The following is a 23,789-nucleotide window of genomic DNA, read 5'->3' on the forward strand; positions in this document are numbered from 1 at the left end:
TATATACAGACCCTTATTTTAGCAAAATAAAACTCCACTTAAAGATTTTAATAAAATAATTAAATATATTTTGTCGCTTCATAAACATTATTGGTTTTGTTTTTCAAAAACTGAGAACATCTTTAAATCGGATGTTCAATGTTAAAAAATACACTCAATTTGTCGTTACTATAACTAGGCAAAGCAGAAAAAAAATTGGTCTTTAATATAATACAAAAATTCAATATGCTCCACATTACAAAATTAAAAATCCTATATATGCACTTTATGTAGGTAGGTTGTATATATATATTTTAATACAGTTATTGATCTCCGTTAACCGATTTTTATTTCATTTTAGTTATATCACGATTATATTTTCTAACCTTTTCAATTCTTTGGCACAAAAATGTTTTCTTTTCAATGGGAATGTTTTAGCACGTCCCTCTTGGCTTCCTATCTGAATAATCTGAGTCGAAATGACATAATATAGAAGGCAATAATACGTAGAAATATGAATAAACAAATCATAAATATAACGGCCAATTCATAATTCGCCCGAGCCATATCCAAATTCTTAAGTATATACTTCGGACGCATCATATGGCAATAGATATCGTCACATACCAGCTGTTTGCGATCATAGCCAAATATAGCAATCATAGTCCCATCTAAACTATACTTAAGAAACGATATGTCAAACACCCAACGCAAATAAGACGGAGCATCTTTCTCTTGCAGAAAGAAGCCACTGAATTGTAGAAATGGGCATATGAAAAATGGTCCCATTATGGCTCCCATTTTCATGCTCAGCGCTGCTCCCACAGTCAATCCAATGCTCTGGGCCACCAGGGCTGTTAGAAATATAATGAAAAAGAAGAGCCCAAAACGAGATAATTCCATAGGTTGATTTGTCATTAAATATGTGGGCACAATGAACAGAGCACTGCAGATGATCTGAATGGGTAGATCGGCCAGTGTTATGGCCACATAATAGGCTCTCAGGGAATACCAACGATTGAAGTGTTCACGCGAAACTATCGGAAATTCCAATGGAACTGCAAGAAAATTTTTAAAGAGTACCTATTATTAGATTTAGAATAAAAAGTATAAATGTTTTGTAATGGCAAGTGAAAACTTTGGAATTTTTAAATAAATAATGATATTTGTAAACTTTTCTTTATATTTTCCATATATGCATATTTATCTTCAAGATCTTTGATAAACTTTAAGTCTGAGAAGGGAAACACCCAAAGTGATAAGCGCCGATCTAGATAAGTGATATATCAATGGTCTTGTCGAGTGAATAGACTATTTACCAGGCGATAGATGCAATTTAAAGTTGGCGCTTTTTAATGTTTAACATTAACCCTTTCAAAACCAGTGTTACCTATGGACTTTATGGGTTAAAAACCATGGAAATTTGTTACTGGTATTGTTACTACAAATAGGCATACTTTGATTTGATGTACAACATTACAAGTGCATGTTTTTAAATGGGTATTGGAGCATGAAAGGCGTTCCGAAAAGTCAAAGATTAGAATAGTATTCTATGTATTCTTGCTGTTTTATTAAGTAAAATTTCCAGTGGGGGAATACCCCACAAATGTTGTTGGTTGCATATTCACATTTTTTTCTTTTAAAAATCCAATAATTTGCATTGTGGTGTAGTGTGGAAATAGCTTTAGAAGTATGAAATCGAAGTATGTCTATTACAAAATTTGACAAGCGATATACACTCGCTTGGGCGCTTTTTTTGCAAAAATTATTAAGTTTTATAATCAATCGACCAGTTGTATCAATAAGATCCTAAAGTAGAGGCCATATGGGCATAGGCCATCGTAGGCTTTTTCTGTCTACAATCAGTTGAGATTTTCTTTACTTACATTTAACGAGTATTCCCGAAAAAGCGCAATACATCACAAACATAATGGAATAGAAACAATATCGAAAAATGTTCATTGTATGTGCCGCATCGTTACCAATATTATAGTATAGTGTCCCGATCAATAGACCGGTGAAAAAATGTATCACAAATCTCAAGGTAGTCAATGAGCTATCCCTCCATATCAGTAGAAATGTACGTAATAGCAAAATGCTTAATTGACGATAAAATGGTGTCGCATAGATATTCTCGCGTTTGCATAGATTGGCAGGATCCAAATCCAAATCTAATGTGGGTTTTGTCTTCTTTTTCTTCTTATTTTGTTTCTTTGGCTTGCAGCAGTTCTTTTCGCTATCATTCGCATTGCCTGCTGTCGATAGCTGACTGTCCCATATACGTGAGGATAATTCATTGATCGGTGTCAAAGGTTTGAACATTGGCTGATTCTGTTGAGGTGATATATGATGATGATGTTGTGGTTGATGCAGCATGGACGTAGACATAACTGGTGCAGTTACGGGTGTTATTAAACCAGCGGCCATTAATTGATCTAAAAAGGAATCAAATATTAGTATGTAATACTTGTAGACGAAATGAGAAGGACAAACTGAAGGGTAGTAAATTTTTGTAATTTTCACAGGTATAAAGGAAAGCGTTTATCGCTCGTGATAAGGAAAACTAACTGGACCGTTTTCCTTTAATTACAGCTTGACAATTTGAATTTCTAAAATCTATTTATACTTTTCTTGTAATTGGAATCTAGATGTAGGATAGACTAGATCGAATTTTCTAAGATTGCAATCGAATTCTTTTTCATCTCGTATTTTAAGCAGGTAAAAAATAAAACTATTTTAAGTAACAAGGGGGCTCAGAACAGACTGTTTATTACAAAAAGTGTTCCTGAATATACAATCCTTTCAATAAAGCTTAATGGAAATACCTTTCAGCATTGTTTTATCGGGGTAGAAACTCTACTTATTTACATACATCGTGATTCCAACTCAAGAAAGACAATTAAGTAGGAATCACCAATATACATACGTCAAAATGATGTTAGTTTTAGGAAATACGATTGATCTAAGGATATATTGATACTGTTGAACCTATTGATAACTGAAATCGGTTCAGTGAACTTACAAATTTGTTTGTACAAATCTAAAAGAAATATCAACCACAGTCACATTTTAGAAAGCAGGTAGAACTTGAATGTATTTCTGAGGACTACAAGACTTTGTCGTTCGTTGAACCCAATTTAATTTACTTTCTGCTTAGTTATTGTCTACCAACTTTCTTACCAACTTTCTTCATGGCAGCTAATTGTGCTACTCTAGACGATTTTGATTGACGATAGTCCTCATTGCGACCATTATCCATTATGGTTACTAGTTTATCCATTTGTTGCTCTTCTGGTGTATCATAGTCATGGGTAGCTATTTCCATCACTAAAAAAAAAAGGAAGAAAAAATTTAGTTTATTTGAAATTCCAAAAAAAAACGAACTATTTTTTCACTCACAATAATCGGCGGGATTATAGGATTCCGGGCAATTCAAATTCAAGGCAGCCAAAAATGGTACCAAATTCTGCTGTCCCCCAGAATAAATGCATTTACCCTCGGATATGGCATAAAGATGATCAAACATGGCGAATGTTAGTGCTGATGGTTGATGTATGGTGCACAGTACAGTTCGTCCTTCAAGGGCGAGTTTTTTCAGTAGATTGATCAACTGATTTGAGGTAGAACTATCTAGGCCCCTGAAACAGGAAAAGAAAATATAGCAATTTATTCCATATTAAGCTTTACTGTCACTCTTACGTGGTTGGCTCATCGAGTATTAGAACAGGAGGATTGTTAACTAATTCCAATGCAATGGCTAAACGTTTCCGTTGACCTCCACTCAGTTGTCCAGTGCGGGTATGACGATTCTCATACATACCAATTGCCTGCAAAATACTTATCACACGCTCTCTCTTCTCACTTTTTGTCATGTGTGAACCGATCTTTAGATTGGCTGGAAAAAGCATGGCCTCTTTAACCGTCAGGAACGGTTGCAGACTAGTATCCTGTGTGATGAAGGCCACATTTGGCTTGAAGGCTTTTAAATCACGTCGATTGCCATTGATGCGAAAGTCGCCCGTATAACCAAAGGCTCTAAAAACGCAGATAAGAAGTATAAGGATGAGTAATGTAAGGTACAAATTTTCTATATGGGGGTTACATTACGTGTATCCTGATAAAATGTTAAGCAGTGTGCTTTTCCCGGCTCCAGATGGACCAACTATGGCGCTTAGCTCGCCCGATTTGAAGTACCCCGTTAAACCCAAGAGAATGTCTTTGTTTTCTGAAAAAGGAATTTAATACGAATATATAAAATAATGTGGAATGAGTCGAAACTAAACTATAAATATTATCTATATTTTTTGAAATATGCAAAAGAATGGGGCAAACGCATAAGCAAAAGAAACCAACAAAGTTTAATACTGGTTTTTTTAGCCCAAGAAAAGGTCAAAGAGTTCAAGCCTTATAAAGCATAAAAAACCAACAAGTACCCATACCTTGCGCCCTATATTAAGTCTTAGTGTTTTAAATTTGCCCACTCTAACTAAAGTATGCTAGCTTTTTTTAACTATTGGTGATAATTTTGAGTACATAAATCAAATTGAGACGATGCATTTAAATCTTTACTAGGAAATCTATAGTATTTTCGGCGAAATAAGAAAAAATATCAAAGAAGTTAAATTCGGCTATGCCGAAGTTTATATACCCTTGCAGTATTTGACAATAATAATTTCACATGTTCAAAATTTGTTTTCTGCAACTCAATTCATTAATATACAAACAAAACAATTTTACTCTTCATACTATGTACAATTTGTTCTTCTTCTTCCCTCATTCCCTGAAGAACGCACGCATACACATACAGTTTATGTAGCGTTGCGTCTGTGTGTGTATGCATGTGCTCTGTTGATTTGATGATGACGTAGTAGGCAGCAAGCAGAGCTGCCGGCAGCGATTGAACCGATTTATATAGACTGTAACTTGTGTTCTATTTATCCGATCAGGGTCAAATCTGAGATTTTATATCAAAGATGGGATCTGAGATTTTATATCAAATTCTATTATATTGGTAAATTTCATGGGGATACTCCAATTTTTGCAAAAATTTTTGTTCCAGAGTTATATGATATAGTAGTCCGATCCCAAAGATTTTCTACTTTATCTCACCCGGGTAAAAAAGCTCCAAAAAAATTTCATCCCGATAGCTCTTAAGATGGCTGTAAAACGCGTACGCACCGACGGACAGACGGACATGGCTATATCACTTAGCTTCTCTGCTGATCAAGAATATATATGGGGTGACGTCTCCTTCTGTGCGTTACAAACATCTGACCTTTTATAATACCCTCTGCAAGGGTATAAAAAGAATAATACTAATAATTATTTGTCTAATCGGTAGTAGCTACTTTACACATGTCCCACTTGTGTTTGTAGTATAAATATACATACATACATACATATACATACATACATACATAGTAGTCTGCCATCCACTCGATGTTCTCGATTGATAAGCCAATGAGAACTTTGTCGTTCAATGTACCCTAATCGGCATTTTGCATACTTTTCTTTTAGCTTTTGTGTTGCTTTTGTGTGTTATAATGATAATGCCAATTTGTAACTCAATTTATAGCTTATTCTATACACATTGTAGTTAAGTCTTGAACGCCAATGCTTAAACCCAAACTTAATCAAGGCGATTAAAAACCAAAAACCAAGAAAAATGAAGAGAGTTTATCAACTAATATTTTTTGTATTGGCGTCGCCTAGCCAAACCTTATCGCCCTACGTACATTTTAGCCATGGCGGGGAAAAAAAAAAAGCCTTAAAAGTGTTGTGCATGTGACGAGTCGTCAGTTTTACTTTTCTGTTTCCCCTCCCAAATACTTCGCTGCGTTTTGCTTGGGGTTTTATGTGTGTGCCAGATGTTGTGGCCCATATCGTTGATCGAACAGGTGTCGAAGCTTCACCTTCGGTACACAAAACATTGTGTTCACTTTTATTGCAATCATAAATGGGAGGAACGAGTGGTAGGTGGGTTAAGACGAAAAGTTATCAATTTCAATGGCATTAGCCATTAGTAATGCCAATTACCGATTCGATTTTGACTTGGACTTGTTCTTGGTAATGCATTTTATATCGGGATTAACAAAGGGTTCTGATAATGTCTTACCCATTTAAAGGTCAATTGATTGTGCAACATTTATTAGCTGATTGAAATTTAATCCGCAAATTTTTATTTTTTATTTACCAGATTTCTACTGTTTATTTTTTACTGAAAAAAAGTTTTTGACTTTTTTGACTCTCCTTTATGAGAATTTTTGACCTGCTAGTTTATTTGGGCTCTAATTAACGAAAGGTTGTCGAACTTGTTAACAACCAATAAACAACATATTAAACAAACCACAAAAAGATTTCATGTTATAATCATATTCAATAAAAGTGCGTTAGAAGCATATTTTTATACCCTTGCAAAAGGGTATATTAATTTTGGTCAGAAGTGTGCAACGCATAGAGCGAAGCATCTCCGACCATAAAGTATATATATTCTTGATCAGCACGACGAGACGAGTTCAACTAGCCATGTCCGTCCGTCCGTCCGTCCGTCCGTCCGTCCGGTCCGTCTGGATCAACGCAAACTCCTCCTAGACCGTAAGAGCTACAGAGCTGAATTTTGCACATAGGCTTGTATATACTGCAGGCGTTGTATATCTCGGATTCAGCCGGATCGGACCACTATATCATATAGCTCCCATACAAACCCCAAGTCACGAACGTGACTTTTCTCAATAACTTCGTTATTTTCTATGCTATTATCGTGAAACTTAATATTAGAGAGTTTACTATGCCTATAAGCGACTATGCCAAATTTGTCAAGATCGGGTGACTATATCATATAGCTCCCATACAAACGGCCAAGTCCAACAGTGACTTTTCAATAACTTCGTTATTTTCTGGCTATTGTCGGAAACTTAATATTAGAGAGTTTACTACGCCTATAAGCGACTATGCCAAATTTGATCAAGATCAGGTGACTATATTATAGCTCCCATAGGAACGATTGGTCGAAAACAGTGACTTTTGTAAATAACTTCGTTACTTGTAACGCGATTGCTTTTAAATTAAACATTTCTTAATTTATATATATGTTAATGACTGTGCCGAATTTGATGAAGATCGGGTGACTATATCATATAGCTCCCATAGGAACGATCGGTGGAAAACAGTGACTTTTATCAATATCTTCGTTATTTCCTATGATTGTGGCCTTTCTTTTCAAGCTTAAGCTTTTTAGATAAAACGTTCTTCCACATTGATGGCTAATAGGTAGGTAGAGTTACCAAAAAGTTGCAAGGGTATCAAACTTTGACGGGTCGAAGTTAGCCAAGCCCTCTGGTTATAAATAATTATACATGGGTAATTGTAGTAATTATAAGATTGTTAAGTGTCATATTAGTTTTCCTCACATCAGAATCTTAAGAATGTTAATGTGAAATCATAATCTATTGATTTAGAGTTAACATCAAAGTACATTAAGTGAACACTAATTAAACCACAAACTATAAAGATTTAAACATTTGAATTGAAAGCTAATTACTAGAATGAAATATAAATAAGCTTCTTCAATTAACAACTCAAATGTATGTGAATTTCCAAATAGTAAACCTTTTCCATAGTTATGATCACAGCTATTCGATAGGAGCTTAACTCTCTGTTTTACACATGCAAGTGGCCAGTTTCAATAAAATTTATAAATGAAATTAATGATTTTAGACCAAGATTATTTAAATGAATTCCCCATGTAAATATATTTGAAGGAAAATGTTTATAATATTGTTGGGTCTTGATTTATGAACATACATATACTTATATCTTCTTAAAAGGCCTTGAAACACGGTCGGGTCCATTGGGGTGTCCATTGGGTCTGAAAGTCCCTATTTAGTAAGTCTTCGTTGCGCAATAAATCCTTAAACTGCCGAAATGCCTTCATTTAAGTTTCATTTGAGTAATAATTACGAAGCTAAAAATCTTGATTATTTAATCGAATCTTTCCCTGAAAATATTTTCTAGATTCGTACATGCCTTGAAACAAAGTAACAACAATGCTTAGATATATTTAATATGATTAAGTTACTTAGAAAATAATTTTTTCCAATCAAAACATAAGTAACTTTTGTTTGTCTTTTATGAAATCTAATAGAATTAATGCAAAACGTTGTTATAGTTTAAAAGATTTTTGAAATAGGTTAAGATTGTCATGCTTAGAGACAAAACACAAATCAAAAATAAATATAAGCCCTACAAGGGTATACATATTTCGGTGTAGTGCCTAAAAATACCCAAATAAACTTTGACCAAGGTGACGAGGACCTGTTTTAGCAGTATTTTGCACTTACATACGTACGTACTTGCACTTAAGAAATACAGAAATCAGTGCCCAAAAACAAAACTATGTAGGTACCTACTTGTATTTCATATCTGTAAGAACAAAACTTAACAATTATCAAATTTACGCACCGAAAAAACATGCAATTGATAATGGAAATCCACAAGCAACCAAAATAAAAAGATAGCACAAATGGAAGTACATATGTACGTATAGTATATGTACATACATATAATTTAGTTTGACAGACAAAAAAGCAATTGGACATTAGTTTGGAAATAGTTTCTAATAGTGTTACATTGTGATAAATGTGATACTCCACATTATGTGTATGCCGGATGGGGGAAGAATGCAAGGGCACACCCCTCCCGTCCCACCGGTTATCGCGTTACAATGAAATACTGAAAAAATTCCACCATAATTACTACAGTTAGGCCCATTTTTTTAATTAATATCACTTTAAACAAAAATAAAAATAAAAAAAGTCTCAAGTTCTTTGTTTCATTTGATCCACTTGAGTGATTTTTCCTGTTATTCGCTTATTAATTTTTAGCAATTTCATTTTCTGTTTCTGTCTCTCTCTCTGTTCTTTGTTCCAGAATGTTGGCTTCAGCGGTCAGACTTGAAAAGATCAGATGACTCAGTCTGTCAGTCAGTCAGTCACTATAGTCATTTAGAGGCACACTTCCTTTTTCTATCTCTTGGTGATGAGTTAGCGTGTTTAAATGATAGTTGACACTTGATTTTGTTTCGGCATAGAAATCGTTTCGTGATAAAATCAATTAGTAAAACAAGAATGCGTATGATTTGGGTTTTTTTCTGCCTCAATACTTCAACTATTATTTAAGCACTTATGTTAGTTTCCAGGCAATGATACAAGATTAACCCCCTTCTAATCATTAAAGCAAAGCTGAATGAATTCATCTATAATCAGTATTCGCACTTAAATGAGGATTTTGATTAGAGCCAACACAAACAAAAAAGTAGAGTAGAGTGATTCGCCTTTATGTAGGCGGAAAGTAATATGTTTCTGGACTTTGAAAGTGCATAAAGAATACAAAGAGAGACTCTCTCTCTCTTACGACTTACGGAAAGCGGTTCATTTGAAGCATTTTCCCATTCTTTTGGACTATGAGTCGATGAAATTGAAATATTTTGAGACATTATACAACTTTATGGTATGCTAACTTAAAGTAAACTTTGAAGTTGTAAACTATTTATTCTTATTTACGCTTCATTTTGTTGTAATTCCCAATTAGTTTTGGTGTTGAAGTCGTAGAGTTGGAGAAAATTTAGCTTTAGAAACAACCTCACCATATTTTGTTTCCAAAAAATTTGACACTACAGATTTTTAATTACTTCTCGTTAAAGCAACTGTAATGATGATTTTTCAACCTAGAACTTCTAAGAGACTAAATTATAGAACAAGATTCTCAAACGACACTTACTTTTAAAGTACTTTTATTAAGGAATAAGTACAAGTTTCAACTTATGCATTACTTTTAGAATACTTCTGAGTTTATTTTAAAATCTTTACTTTCCTAAAAACACTGGGTTTAAGCAAATTTGTTTTAAAATTTATTTGAGTTTTGAGTTACAAAAAGTAATGGCGTTTTTCAGTCTTTTGTCTTTAGACTGTATTTCGCCAATTTTTAACGGTTTTCAAAAAGATATAATCAAAATTTAGTTTACTTTGACATGACATCAAATACTTGGATTATTTAAAAATGTAATTTCGATTCTATTTTTTAAAAAAATTAATATGTAAAAAAATTTAGGAAAAATGCAGTTCTCGAAATTTGTATGCAGTATTTTTGAATAAATTTTATCAAATGCTCAAAAATTATTGACTAAATTGAGTGACCTATATCCCAATTAAAAAGAGATTTTGCTTTCAAAGGTGTTAGTTGGTGATTCAAATATGATCTGTTTTTTAAAATTTGTTGTGTATATGTGTATTTTTATAATATGGAGCGCCAATTGTTCTTAAAAATACTTATTTATGACCATGTTTTCGAAGATTGAAATTGTTTTATTTATGTTTTGTTAACTCGGAGTTGGAAAATATGTATTTTATTTTTTCCAAAGTGTGGTCCTTTTGTTTGGTTTTAAGAATCTTACACTTTCTTCTGACCCATTTTTTGTTGTTTTGTTTACCTGAATTGGTGAAGCCGATTCAAATAAATCCAATGTTTAATCTTAAGCAACTTATGACATTGGAATTTTCCTTTTTAAATGAACTTTTGTTTATCATATACAACAGCCTTTTTTCATTTTGATAATAAGCTGAAAATTTACTTAATAGACAAAATGATTTCAAAATTTGTTCTACTCAAAATTTAACGTCATATGAGAGCAAGACTTGTGGCGAGTTAAAAACAAATGTAGCAATTTTATAACCGTGTAAGGCCAAGTTAGTGTTAAAACTGTTCGGGTTACGAGAGGTTCAGATTTAAAACAATATTTAATTAAAAAGGGGGATTTTTTTACAATGTTGTCAGCTGAGGGACTTTTAAATTTTGTCATTAAGGAAGGCACTTACAATATTATGTTTCATGTGAGTGTTTTTCAAAAAAAAGATACGTAACTATGCCCCTTGGGCACATCAAGAGATTATACAAAAGATTAAGGATTGTAATGAAGTGCCAAACGATCCCTTATTTGTACTTTACACACATATGTAAACATTATGACTATGAGGGTTGTCGAAAAGTTTTACATGTGTAAATACTTCTTTTTACCCCTTGCAATCGTGGATTTTCGTATATTCCTTTTAAATCTGAGTGTTTCTCTTAAACCTTTCACCTTATTTTCCTCATCACTTCTGAACTAAAACCACCAAAGCACGCACCACCTAAATTAACATAAACTAGGCTTTAGTAGCACCTTTCTTACACTTAAACCTAAACCTTAATTTAAAGTTTCATTACTAATTACTAATTATGTTGATTATCAACCCCGAGCTTTTACCTATTTCTATGTACTATAATTTATTGGGCAGTGGTGACATGTTTAGACCATTTTCTACTAACCATACAGTGATTTGCCCTCTTGATGTTTACAGAACTTCTTTTACACACATACATATTTGTATGTTCAGTAACCCTTAATTATAGTTCTTTGTTTGCTATATATATATATTCATGTTCATGTCCATGTCCATCAAGGCAGTGGTCACGCTTTCTTGCGTGTTAACCATGTGATTTGCATGGAATTTGCCCTCATTAGGCATACGTAACATAATCGCACTTTTGATGTATGTATATATACATATATATAACTATTTTCTTTTTTAATTGTGGCTTATTATAAACTCATTTAAATAATATTTGGACATTTGCAACTTAATAAAAGAAATGTCTATCAATAATAAATAAATGAACTAAAATGTAATGTAGCTATAGAGAATCAGCAGAGCTTGACTTTGACTCATTTGAATTAAGCTGAAATTCGATGGTAAGTTGTTGTATAGTGGATAAAATTATAGCAAATGACAGTGATTATAAGTCACCCAAATAAGTCACCTAAGCCTAGTTCAAGTTTAAAGTCTAAAATATATATTTAAAATCCATGACCAAGAATCTCTGTCCAAATCTGTGAAATAAATTTGCAACGCATCATCAATTTCTCAATTTAGGCTAATGCCCGTTTAGACAGCTGCACTAATTTCTTTTTGATTGACATTTACTATATAGTTACTTGATCTGCTTCATATGAACTATGGCAAATGTCTCTATGCTAATGTTTTTTTTTATCTACTTTAGTCAATCACATTATCAATCGTCAATTGGATCATTGAATCTTTGGAACGATCTTATAAAAAAAACTTCAAAGTAATATGTTTTATGTTTTTTATCTCTACAGTCTATATAAAATCTTTCCTTATTACGAATGAGATCACAAAGCATCAAAGTTTATATTTTAGACCAAAAGTCTCCACATAAATGTTTTAATCTCGACCTTAGAGTGTGCTTTGTGTCGGTTAAATTATAATGAGAAGTTATTAAATTAACTTTGGCACGCGTTGATTAAAAGTTAAAGTTTTTCACTTTAAATTTAACATCTGTCTAAAAGGTTTAGTACTACACATAAGAATCTTTGAGTCTTCTGGTTGTTGGCCTTTATATCCATTGGGCTAATGACGTTCTAACTGGTTGTGCAGCCTCGTTAAAACTTTTATTCAAACGCTACTCGAATATTATTATGTTGAACTGCTTCATCTGCAAATTACTATCTCTTACCAACTGGTTAGTGGAAAAAAACAAAAAAACTATCGTCATTTGTTATCGTTTAATCTGTCCTAGCACGTGCGTTGCGTCATTAAGGATGCGTATCTCTATAATCGGTTATTGCAATGAGTCAATCAACGGATTGGAATGACTCACTTGATGTATAGACCTAAGCACACCTGTTCAAACGAATGTAATTCATAAAAAAATATACAATTCTTTATCTATTTTGAATGTTTTTTTGAAGCATGAGTCAGTGTCATTAAAAAAGGACTTTATTACATGTATAATTCGTTTGTACCAACTTTTTCATTCACAATCGTACAAACATATGAAAGTAATTGGGTCATTTAGGTATATAACATTACGTTTGATGATTTGCCTCATGGGGGTATCTAATTTTTTTTACCTTATCTTTGGGCATTTGTCAAATATTCCAATCGTGTGAGTTTTGGGTTGGTCACTTTATGATGAAGCAAACAAACCCAAAGACAAACCTAATATTGTTATACATAAATAGATATACATACAGATATATATCTATATAGAAACAAACTGTGATTTGTAAATATCAACAGGGCGCCGCGTTTCATGGAAAAGTTAAATATGTAATGAAAAAGCAATGTGTCAGGGACGTAAAACAACAAATTTCTTTTTATCAATTGAGAATATTGAGAAAGATCTTTTGAACTTTTTCAATCAATGAAATTGATAATAATAATTTATGTAAATTCGCATATTCTTAAATGTAAGTAAAAATTGCTTTTGCACAAGCATATTACCATTCGAAATGGTATTTGTATGTACTTCAAGTAGAAGATGAAGTCTGTATGCTAAGACTTGAGACCTATCAATCTTTATTCATAATGAAGTCTTGTCTCTGTTGAGCTTGAAATATTTCCAAGTAAATGTCAGTTTTTAAAGTAAAAAAGATATTTTTTCTTTGTTAAAATTTGATGCTATAAGTTGACAAAAACTGATCTATGGAGAGTCTTTTAATGTTATTTGCTTTCCATTTCCAAAGAATTACATTGTAGATTTTTCAGGTTTGGCTTAGGTTTGTTTGTTTAGAAACCTCACAAAAAGCTGTTTAAGACATCTATTAATTTAATGAAGTTCGACATAAAGTTGCACATTTGATTGTATTTAGACATAATATATACACAGGATATATACAGGATTGTAAGCACAAGTTGAAAGAGAAGTTATTCAGAGTCCCATCAGAGAATTGAGATTTTAGGCTTAGTGGCCATTTCGTTAGTTTGAGCGCTTATTTTTGTTTTATATGTATTGTCCGACCACTTCAAAGATATAATAGTCAGAGCCAAAAGTTCTGTAGTAGGTTAAAAATTTTGTTAACCAGAACAATTGTTCTTCACATCATATAAGGGAATAACTTGAATACTGCATAAGTTTATTGGGTCGAGGGCGACGAAAATTCCCCTGCAAATTATAGGCAAAAAGACTCACAGGCTTTCTTTTTTTTTCCAAGAGCCAACTCTATTTGTTATTTGTATTTGTTTTGCAAAGAGTTTAACAATTATTTTATAGCGTAAACTGGCTTTGCTATAGGTAATTGTTTGTTCACTTTGGTTAATTTTTGCCCTTGAGAACGTTGAAATATGACGTGTTAATTTCCTGATAAAATAGTTCTATGGGGTGCTTTTCAAAAAGGGGTTTCCTATCTAACATATTGATGTGTTATCCTCAATAGTTGTTTACAGTGCGCAGATAAAACAAAAACTACAAACAATATAAACAACAACTCAAAACACACTTAGAAATACACTTCTTTGGTGTAGATTTTTGTTTCTATATGTTTCCCTGTGTAAGGCTAGAGGAGCTGAAATTGATGTATTGAACTCCACGGATACGGTTTAATTCAAAATACATAATCTTTAATAATACTTTGCTCGACAGCAATAAATCAGATCATTGATCCCGATCTGATGAAGAATGGACTGTTGGTGGTTTCCCAAGCTAAGTCTCGAAGTTTTTGTTCCCTTAGTTTCTAACTGAATAAATTGGAAATGTACGTAGCGAGGATCACCTAAAATCGCCACCTGTTTTCGAGGTCTTATCTTGTCTAAAGATCTAGTCCTTGTCTAGTATGTAAATATGACTAAAACCCAACTTAATATTTAGTCCTTCATATAAGGCGTCCTGAGATTTCCCTTATTTTCGACCATAAAATATACACTTACCTCTCTTGAAGAATCCAAATTTGCTGCTATATCGAACATTCTCGAAACCTATATTGATTTTTTTAATTGTCTTATATTGCTCGTGGGGAAATATGGAGCCACTTGTTGAGCTAGTGCTGGTGGGATTGGTGCTCTGGCTCTGGCTGGTGGATGATGAACTGGTGGCCGCTTCGCTGGCATTGGGTGAACTTGGTGTGGCGCCACCCAATGGCGTATAATAGACCGATGAGGCAGTTAAGGCATCCGTTTCCACTGGTCCCAAAGGATTGCCGGATGAAGATGTTGATGGTGATGTTGGATTGATACTTAAGGTCACATGTGGTGGTCGTTTGGATTGAAATTTTTTCCCAGGTATCGGAGTGATGGGCCGTGGTAGAGATGCTGTCGATTTAGCAGTTGTTTTCGTTGTCGATGTGGTTTTTGATATTGTTGCTCTATCTAAATTTGTCTCGGAATTGGCTTTAATTTGTAGACTTTTCAGTCTTATGACATCAGAGCCGGTTACATTGGGCGATATAGAACTGGCTAAGCTCCAACTTGACATGATATTTGTTTGTTAAATTTTTCAGTTTTCCTTTTTTTTTTTTGTATCACTTTTTAACTTTTACTTTTATTTTTGTATTCTGTTTTTTTTTTTTCTTCTCATTTAATTGTTAAATTTTGTTGGGCATTTTTTTTTTTTTTTTTTTTTTTATGGTAGGCCTGAAACAGAATTTGCATAAATTATTTTTATTTAATGTTTAATTTTGTTTTCTCTCTTTTTCGCTTTTTGTCTTGCTCGGGCGGTTCTCACTTTTTAGCATTAGCTGTTTCTTTGTATGGGTGAGTTCATTGCCCAAAGGGGATCGGCAGGATAGGCATAGGGAGGGGTTGGGACGAGAGAAGGACGGCACAAGTCGTTTAATAAAAATTCGAACAACGCGTTGTGGAGCTTGTCTCTCACACGATCTCTTTGTACTTGTCTCTCTCTCTCTCTCTCTCTATCTATCTTACTGTCTGTTGCTAATCAAACAATTTCATTGCAAATGTCTTAATATTGTTGATGAAAGAAAATTATAAACATTTCATTTTTTCACTTTTTTTCTGATGCTGCAATTGCTTTATCATCTGTCTCACTTTACACACTACACGTGTTGCTCTACCCCCTTTTCGGCCACCCACGCACATAGAGTAAATGCAAGAGAGCAAGAGAGAGAACTACAGAATATAGAATATTCATCTCTTCTTAAATACTGGCAAATGATTAGGGATAGATGACTGTTTAATGACCTGCATTTAAATCATAGTTACAATTAAGTTTTAATTTTTAATATATGTATGTATTTCTTGGAGAATTTCTCTTGTTTCCTCCTTTGAGGATCTGCTACTGGTCCTTTAAAGTTTCTGTCTTATTCAAATTAATAGTTTTTGTTTTTTGCATTTGTATTAAATGCTTGCCAAAGCTAATATGCCTTGCCATTGAAACGATTTACCTTGTAGGTCATGTATGTATGATGTATGTACATACATATATAGAATGCACTTCAAAACAAAGGCGCAAATGCATATTTATAATGTTTTTTTTTTTGTTTCTTTCTTACTTTTATATATGTATTCTTGTTTGTACTAGATTTTTGTTTAATTCCAAGCGAACGGAACGCACTTTTCTTTCATCAAAAACTATTCTTTAATTACAATCAATTGTAATTAAAGCTGTTGTTGTTGTTGCCAAATTATTATCAATCTCTCTCTCTCTTTCATCCACATCTATGGACAGGCAGTAGCAGCTGATATTTCTTTCGGTGCATGTGTGTGTGTCGTCTAGGCCTACTTAAGTAAATATGTATGTATGTATGTATGTTATACATACATACGTACAATATTTTGTAGTCTTTCTTTTTTAGTATATCAAATTGTTTTGCGGCTTATCGGTAAAACACTACGACTAAAAGAAAGATAGAGGGACGTTGGGACTACGAACTATAGTGAAATGTATAAGGTGAGGGGCAAGACAAAAGTCTCTTTTATTGCAATGTAAAAACCACAAAAAATTATATTCTTAACGATGTTTTGTTATTGTTGCTAGTGGTTTTTTGTTGTTGTAATGTTGTCTACTGATTAAACACGGTCTCTCAATGCAATTTGAGTACAATAATCAAAAGATAAGGCACCCGCATTTTACATATAACATTTCTATGTATGTATGTAATTTATTTATTTATTTATTGGATCGTATTTTGGAGCAATTTTTCATTATTAGTTATTGGCAATTTTAAAATATTTTTAATGTATTTTACAATTTTCGAATTTCAGTGGGCACTAGAATTTGAAAACGACAAACGGCACGCGCGACACTTGTCTCGTCAGTTTAATTCCACCCACGCAACTGCTCAACTTGAAACCAAAAACAACACTAACAGTAAATGTTAACAAAATGTTTAATAAATAAACACTAGAGCTGGAAAACTATCGAGGGTACTATCGAGGTATCGAATTTTTGCATTTTTGAGCCACCATCGATAGTTTTTTTTGTCACTATCGATAGTATTGAGCATTTTAAATAGCTACACATCACTTGAATTGGCGCAAAAAGCAAGTACTGGCATATTGGGTAAGATAAATGAATAAATAAGCTTTAAATGTAACAAATTTACTATAAAAATCCATTTTAGATAAACTTCAGTGTGGGTTGGTGGTTCTGAGCATGGAGAAATTTTTGAAAAACCTGAAAAGAAACGGTAAATACACAACTCTATTTGCTGAAAATTTTTTGCTGATATTTGTATTTCTTGTAGACAACGAAGAAGCAGTCTAATGACAAATTGTTAATTTGACTCTTTGTAAAACGAAATGAAGTTTAATTTGTTGTATGCCTTAATAGAGTTGATCTCATTAGGCCTCTTGAAAACTGACAAAATGTGCCTTTCTTTTTTGGTTTTTTGGAAAACAAAATAAAATTTAATTTCCTAAGCAGATGTTACTGAATACATGTTTAAAATAACTAAAAGTTGCTTGTAATTTCATTTTGCAAAGTCAAATAATGGGCTTAGAACAAAAACGATAGTATCGATAGTATCGAATTTTTGCTCTCAAAACATCGAAAATATCGAATGGGACCACTATCGATAGTTTCCCAGCTCTAATAAACACAAAAAAAAACGCAAAGACAGACAAAAACAATGAAAGACAAAATCACATCGAACAAAAGAGTCGAACTCGATCCGATGCTGCCAACATCGAACTTTATAGTTTTCCAACATCAGCTTTAGCCGATTTTTTCACTTTTAAACACTGAAATCTCGAGTAGCTTAAATATTTAAAATTTGAATACCCCACCCACTCTTTTGTTTTATTTATGATCTTTGACTTTTGTCACTACCCTTGGGATGCATTTCATGTTTCTGTATTGTTTTTTTTCGTTTTCCACCCTTGTTATGTTTTTTTTTTCTTTGTTCGATTCCTGACCAGCCTCTACCTTTATTCTCTTTGTCCAAAAAAGAGCAACAAAAAAACTTGTTAAACCGGTTTTCAACTGTTTTTCAGCTGTTTTGTCGAATTTTCGTGAAAAATGAAAACTAGTTGCGTAGATATACGCAACCATTTAAATACGCATTGCACATGCAATTCGAAAAGAAAAATAGTAGGAAGTCGTTTTAATGTTTAAGTTGGCTTTTAAAATTAACTGTTCAGATTATATATGACGCTGCCACTTTGATAAAAGTTAAAATTAAATATATTTAAAGTTTTGCTAACTATATTTTATGTAAATTATCTTTTGCAACTTTATTCATAAACTCAAATTACCTATTCATTTCCCTTTTTTTAATTTGTAATGAAGAGGTTTACTTATTTATATTAAATTCTTGATATCTAAAAATTGGCGCCAATCTCTTAAACGACGTAATAGTCCTAAGGCTGCGAGTAATAGTCCTAAGGGTGCGATAAATAGTCGTATGGGTAAGAGTAACAGTTCTAAGGGATACAGTAACAGTCCTTAGGGTGAGAGAGATTTAAAATCCATCTATTTGCCAAGTGTGACCATAAAAACATAGTGTTTAATACCAGGAAAGAAAACAACATGGTCACTCACAAACAACAACAGTTAGAGTAAGAGAGTGAGAGGGACAAAAGTTCGGATTGTAAATTTTTCATGACAATTTCAATAACAATTTGATAAACAAATTGGCAAAAAAAAAGCCAAATTTGAGTGCTAACACATTCGCGTGAGTAAAATACAAAGTGTTTAATATAATTTTCCTGCCCAACAATGCAATTATGATCAAATTGAGTGACCATAAAAAAACAAATACAAATTACGTTTGGATGTCTTTTTATTTTCTTTTGGTGTCTTCTCTGGGGCGAAAGAAGGAGAGTGAGTGAGTGAGTATGTGTGTGTGCGTGTGTGTGTGGGGGAGAAAGAGAGAGCGAGAGAAAACATATTTTTCTTCGTTGCTCTGCAGGGATTACGATTACAGTTTTTATGCTGCAATATGTGTATATGTAGAAATATGTATGCGTGTCTGTGCCTGTGCATATGTGTGCTTGTGAGTGTTTGTATGTATGGATGTGGCCTGCGCGCCATTAATTGAACTATAAGAAAAAAAAATACGTAAATAATGCAAACAATTATAAATACACACAATAAAATGAAAATGTTTATTGTGTTTTGAAAATACTTGAATAGTTGGCTCTAAAAAAAAACATACACACACACTTACACAGATTTTCTGCTCATTCTTCTTCTTCTACATTGCCCACTTGAAGAGATGCTGCTGCGGCTGCTGTGTCGCAGCTTCGTCGCTCTGTCATTATTACAGGTGCGGACCTTGAAAGTGCATTTGGTACGGCCTGGCTACTCCCCTTCCGCCCCACACAGATTTTTAATTCTTTAGTTTTCTTTTTTGCATTTCTTGTTAACTTGATTAGTCATTTGAAGATTAGCCATCATTGCACATTTTTGCTATGATTAATCCACAAAACTACATAAATAATAATCATCCCATATTGTTAACTTTGTTTATGACTCACAAGATGTATAGAGAAAGGGTGAGAGGGAAGGATGGAAAAGTGTATCGGTGTGAATACATACATATATGTATGTATACACATATGTAGGTGTTAATTATTTTCGGTCAGTTCCGTTGTCGGGAAAACAAAAAGCGGAAATAGTTTTTAAAGCCTTAACAAAGATCTTCTGGACTGGGTCGAACAGTTCCACTTCCAATAAGAATACTTGTTGATTTCAAAAAATTCTTAATGGAAGCTATACATATACATATGTATGTATGTATGTATGTGTATACGTATGTATCCTATAAGACACCAATCAACTTTAACTAAATCTCAGTTGCATAACTAAATGAAACAACAATGTTTGTGGCAGTGTTCCCTAGTCTCTATCTATCAGGCGTTTAGCTTGTCATATCGATAGAAAACTAATCAAAAATTAATTTACCCATTTCCTTCCATTTAACAAGACAAAATCAAAATATAACAAATCCATCGATTTCGACGCAATTTCTTAGAAATTTATTTATTTTATTATATTATTAATAATTTATTTATTATTTCGCCTATACAGCTGCATTTTCTATTACGTCGAGTCCAATTGTTTATATTGGTATTGAGAGCGGGCGCTTATCTACGCTACGCTACGTTTTTTTATGGCGTCTTTTTCTTTCGCTTCGTTATCAGCGGCCCATAGACAGGGAAGAGAAACGAAAGAGTGTGTGTGTGTGTGTGTGTAAGAGAGAGAGAGAGAGAGTGGGAGGGAAAGAGAGTGCAGCCGTCAGGGCTACTTAAAGAATATAAACAAAATACAAAAGTAAGAAGTTACCTACTTTTTAGGTACAATGTCGTATGCAGGATACCCTAAAACAAGCAGAGAAAGTTTTATAAACTGTCTCGTGTCTTCACAATTCTTAGGCAAAAATTTGTATATGCATCTTCTTTTAGCACAAGATCATTTATACATATGTAGATTGTATGTATATTTGTATTTACCGTTATCTCTATTGGGGGAAAGGGTATTAAAAAATATGCATTTGAATTGACGTCGCCATCATTTGGCTAGGCTGTTCTCTTCTTGGGTCAGTTTTTTCTTTGTCGAAGGTAACTGAAGCGCAACTACATACACACCCGCACACTCATACACACACACACATACGAATGTGTATTTGGATGTATGCATATGTTCTTGTTCTCAATTCCTACTTTTGTGCGTTATTATTGAAGGTGTATTTAATATTTTTTTGCGGTTTGGCGGTAATTTACAATGATATATTTGTTTCACATTATAATTGTAAGACAAATCAATATAGAGTAAAAACTTAAACTGTTTAGTGAGATGTATTTATTTTTTAATAATTTGGTTTCTGTTGTCGAAATTTGGATTTTAAAGCAAATCTTAATTTAAATACATTTACAATAGACAATCCTTTAACTGATATTTACATAAGTCACGTAAAATATATATTTTCGACAAGCCTAAGTAAATTTTTTAAAACTTCAACTAAACTTATGACATTTTTAAAAAAATAGTTAATAGAAAATAGTTTTAAGAAATATGTGTTCGATCGGGCGTAGATCAAGGATTTCATTTATTATTCTTCAGGATACGAGAACACTTAACCAACTACCTAGAATACATATTTTCAAACATTTATTTTCTAACTTAATGTCTATTAAAAAAAAATATTGAGACAAATAACATCTAACAATAAGATAGTTGGTTCTTTATTTTATTTTTTTGTGACGTTGCTGAATTCTTTAAGTAGACAGTAACAAATGTAGATTTAAAAATGTAAAATGACTTAATTCAGATTTTTCCCTACGCATAATTAACTGCAAAGATGTAACATACAAAGACAAAGCCGCCCTAATATAGAATATAGACTGTAGCTTAAGTTTTCGTACCCTATACATACACATAGATTAATACTTTTTCTATTTTTCAATAAGGGTTTTTCCATCACGCTTTCCTTCGTCTGCCTCTCTTCTATTCTTTTGTATGTCAAATAACTTTGATTTACATTGATATTTGGGGTAGGCAAAATTCCCATTCTCCCCAATCGCAATAAACCATATAGTATTTGCCATAAATCATCATAAGCTAAAGCGCTAGATGTTCTTTTTGTTGCTGTGAGCATTATGGCTATTGCTTGATTGGTAAGTTTAGTTGAAATCTTGACGCCCCCAACATGAAGTTGCTTAAAGTTTAAAGTTTCCCTATTTTACATACACCCACAAAAACAAAATCCACCTACAACTATAGATTGTTAGTTATGGTACTACGAATTTTTGTTTTTTGTTTTCTAATTTATGTAGCATATTGTTTATTTGTTAAGTTGTTTTTTTTTTTAACTCCACCTTTCCGCACCGCTTCTAACCATGAGAATTGATTGCCAATTCAAATTTGCCAGGCTGCGAAATTAAGTGCGCAAAGTCAATATTTCAATTTGCGCATGATGGAGAGGGAAAAAAATTATGAAAAGCATTTTGGCAAATTTGCATATGGCAGTAACCTGAGACTTGTTGGGCCTACACACTGACTTTTGGCTAAAATCATTTTTAATACACATACTCACCCCAAAAAAAGAGTATATTCACTTTTTAAGAATTATGTTGGGCTTAAAAAATTTCGAGAAATATATACTAAATTAATTCTTTTTTAGAATTCTCTTTTGATTTAGCAGATTTACTATATTTGCTTAAGAATTGTGCCTATCTTCATTTCATTTGTTGTAGAAAAAACAGGGAAAATCAGACTTAAAGGCAGAATATTGAAAAGGTCACAATATCGTAACCACCAAGTTGAACTCTTAAAAAAACAGTTTTCAGTTAGAATATTGAAAGTTTTCTTAGAAATCTATAACTATTATATCTTTTGAACGAGCTAGAATCAGTTGGGAATTAGAACCCAAAGATTACTTTCTGTCTTATTTGTATGCAATTATGACCATCAGGACCAGTGGCAACATTACCTGAACAATTTAAAAAGAATGTTGGTCAACATTTTTGGCAGCATCAAATACTTCATTAGTCTCTTCTATCTAGAATCGGTTCAGCAAAGTGTATTGAGAATTCGGCCAAGTCTTTGAATTAGCAACCATCAAATGGGACTCAAGTGGTTTGAAGGCAAAAATTTATTTTCCATTGCTTGCCACATAATTATGTTATTAATTGGATTTATGCGCAGTTTGTGCAACATGCAAAATTTTTGAATATTTTTTTGCTGCAAGTATAAACCAAAATTGTATGCCTTTCCCCCTCCCAAATTTTCCCCGCTTAATCGATGTCCCCGACTGGTCTTATCTTGCCGTCAAGTATTTTTAGATCTATCGAAAGCGTGATTTACGCTTTTCAGTTTTTTTTTTCTTGTTTTGTTTGGCAGTGGGCGGCTTTCCTCTTGTTGTTTTATGATATCCATATAAATATTGCTCTTTTCGATTTAACTCTTTATTGTTGTTGCTGTTGTTGATCTTCTTGTCGCGATAATCCCTATGCTCGCGCAATGGTAATAAAATGACAAAAATAAAATAAAACAAGAAATTGTCAACATGAAATTGAACTTATTTTTAGACCCTGGCGCAATAGGGATTTTCGATTTTTTTTATTATTATTTATTTTTGATTATAATAACGAACGGGAACAACTTTATTAAAAATTCAGTGCCCTGTCAGAGCGCGCTAGGAAGATCTTTATCATACTTTGGTCATGGATTTTTCTTCTTCTACGAATTAAGCTAACAATTGAGTCAATGAAAACTGTTTGGGAGAGCAAGTCGAACTGCTAAATACTCTTTGTTGCACAAAAGTGCTTAAAAGTTAAAAAAAGTAATAGAAATCTATTTATGGGCGGATTTGTATCTAAAGTGTCTCATATTCCAACAAAATAGAAAGTCTTAGAAACTATATTAACCACAAGTTTTGAAATCGAGGACATTTTTTTCAATCGTCTGAATGTAAATAAGATCAACTATGTATTTAGGGTAAAAGAGATAAATCCTTTTCAAAATCTCCATTGACTGCTTTATTAGAAATTGAATTGAATGAAAATAAAGTATACCCT

The 23,789-nt window shown here is 32.9% G+C and overlaps 1 protein-coding gene across 1 annotated transcript; it reads right to left on the minus strand.

Annotated features, from left to right (window-relative positions):
* Positions 1-45: 45 nt before the first annotated feature.
* LOC137572862 (ATP-binding cassette subfamily G member 4) lies at positions 46-17,159 on the minus strand. Its single transcript, XM_068284705.1, has 8 exons — positions 17,018-17,159; positions 14,742-15,443; positions 4,087-4,204; positions 3,679-4,014; positions 3,379-3,617; positions 3,160-3,306; positions 1,866-2,414; positions 46-1,037 (listed from the first exon to the last, which is right to left on the minus strand). Exons 2-8 carry the CDS (start codon positions 15,283-15,285, stop codon positions 436-438), a joined length of 2,535 nt encoding a protein of 844 aa, XP_068140806.1. The 5' UTR covers positions 15,286-15,443; positions 17,018-17,159; the 3' UTR covers positions 46-435.
* Positions 17,160-23,789: the final 6,630 nt, after the last annotated feature.

Source organism: Drosophila tropicalis, unplaced genomic scaffold, assembly GCF_018151085.1.
Source record: "Drosophila tropicalis isolate 14030-0801.00 unplaced genomic scaffold, ASM1815108v1 contig_393, whole genome shotgun sequence".
Taxonomy (NCBI): domain Eukaryota; kingdom Metazoa; phylum Arthropoda; class Insecta; order Diptera; family Drosophilidae; genus Drosophila; species Drosophila tropicalis.

Bases quoted from the DNA above. Each gene is read 5' to 3' on its own strand.
- LOC137572862 (XM_068284705.1), bottom strand. From the start codon at position 15,285: ATGTCAAGTTGGAGCTTAGCCAGTTCTATATCGCCCAATGTAACCGGC. The intron at 3,307-3,378 runs GTGAGTGAAAAA...TTTTTTTTTTAG, and splicing joins CTATAATCCCGCCGATTATT to TGATGGAAATAGCTACCCAT. The intron at 2,415-3,159 runs GTAAGAAAGTTG...ATTCCTTTTTAG, and splicing joins AGCTGCCATGAAGAAAGTTG to ATCAATTAATGGCCGCTGGT.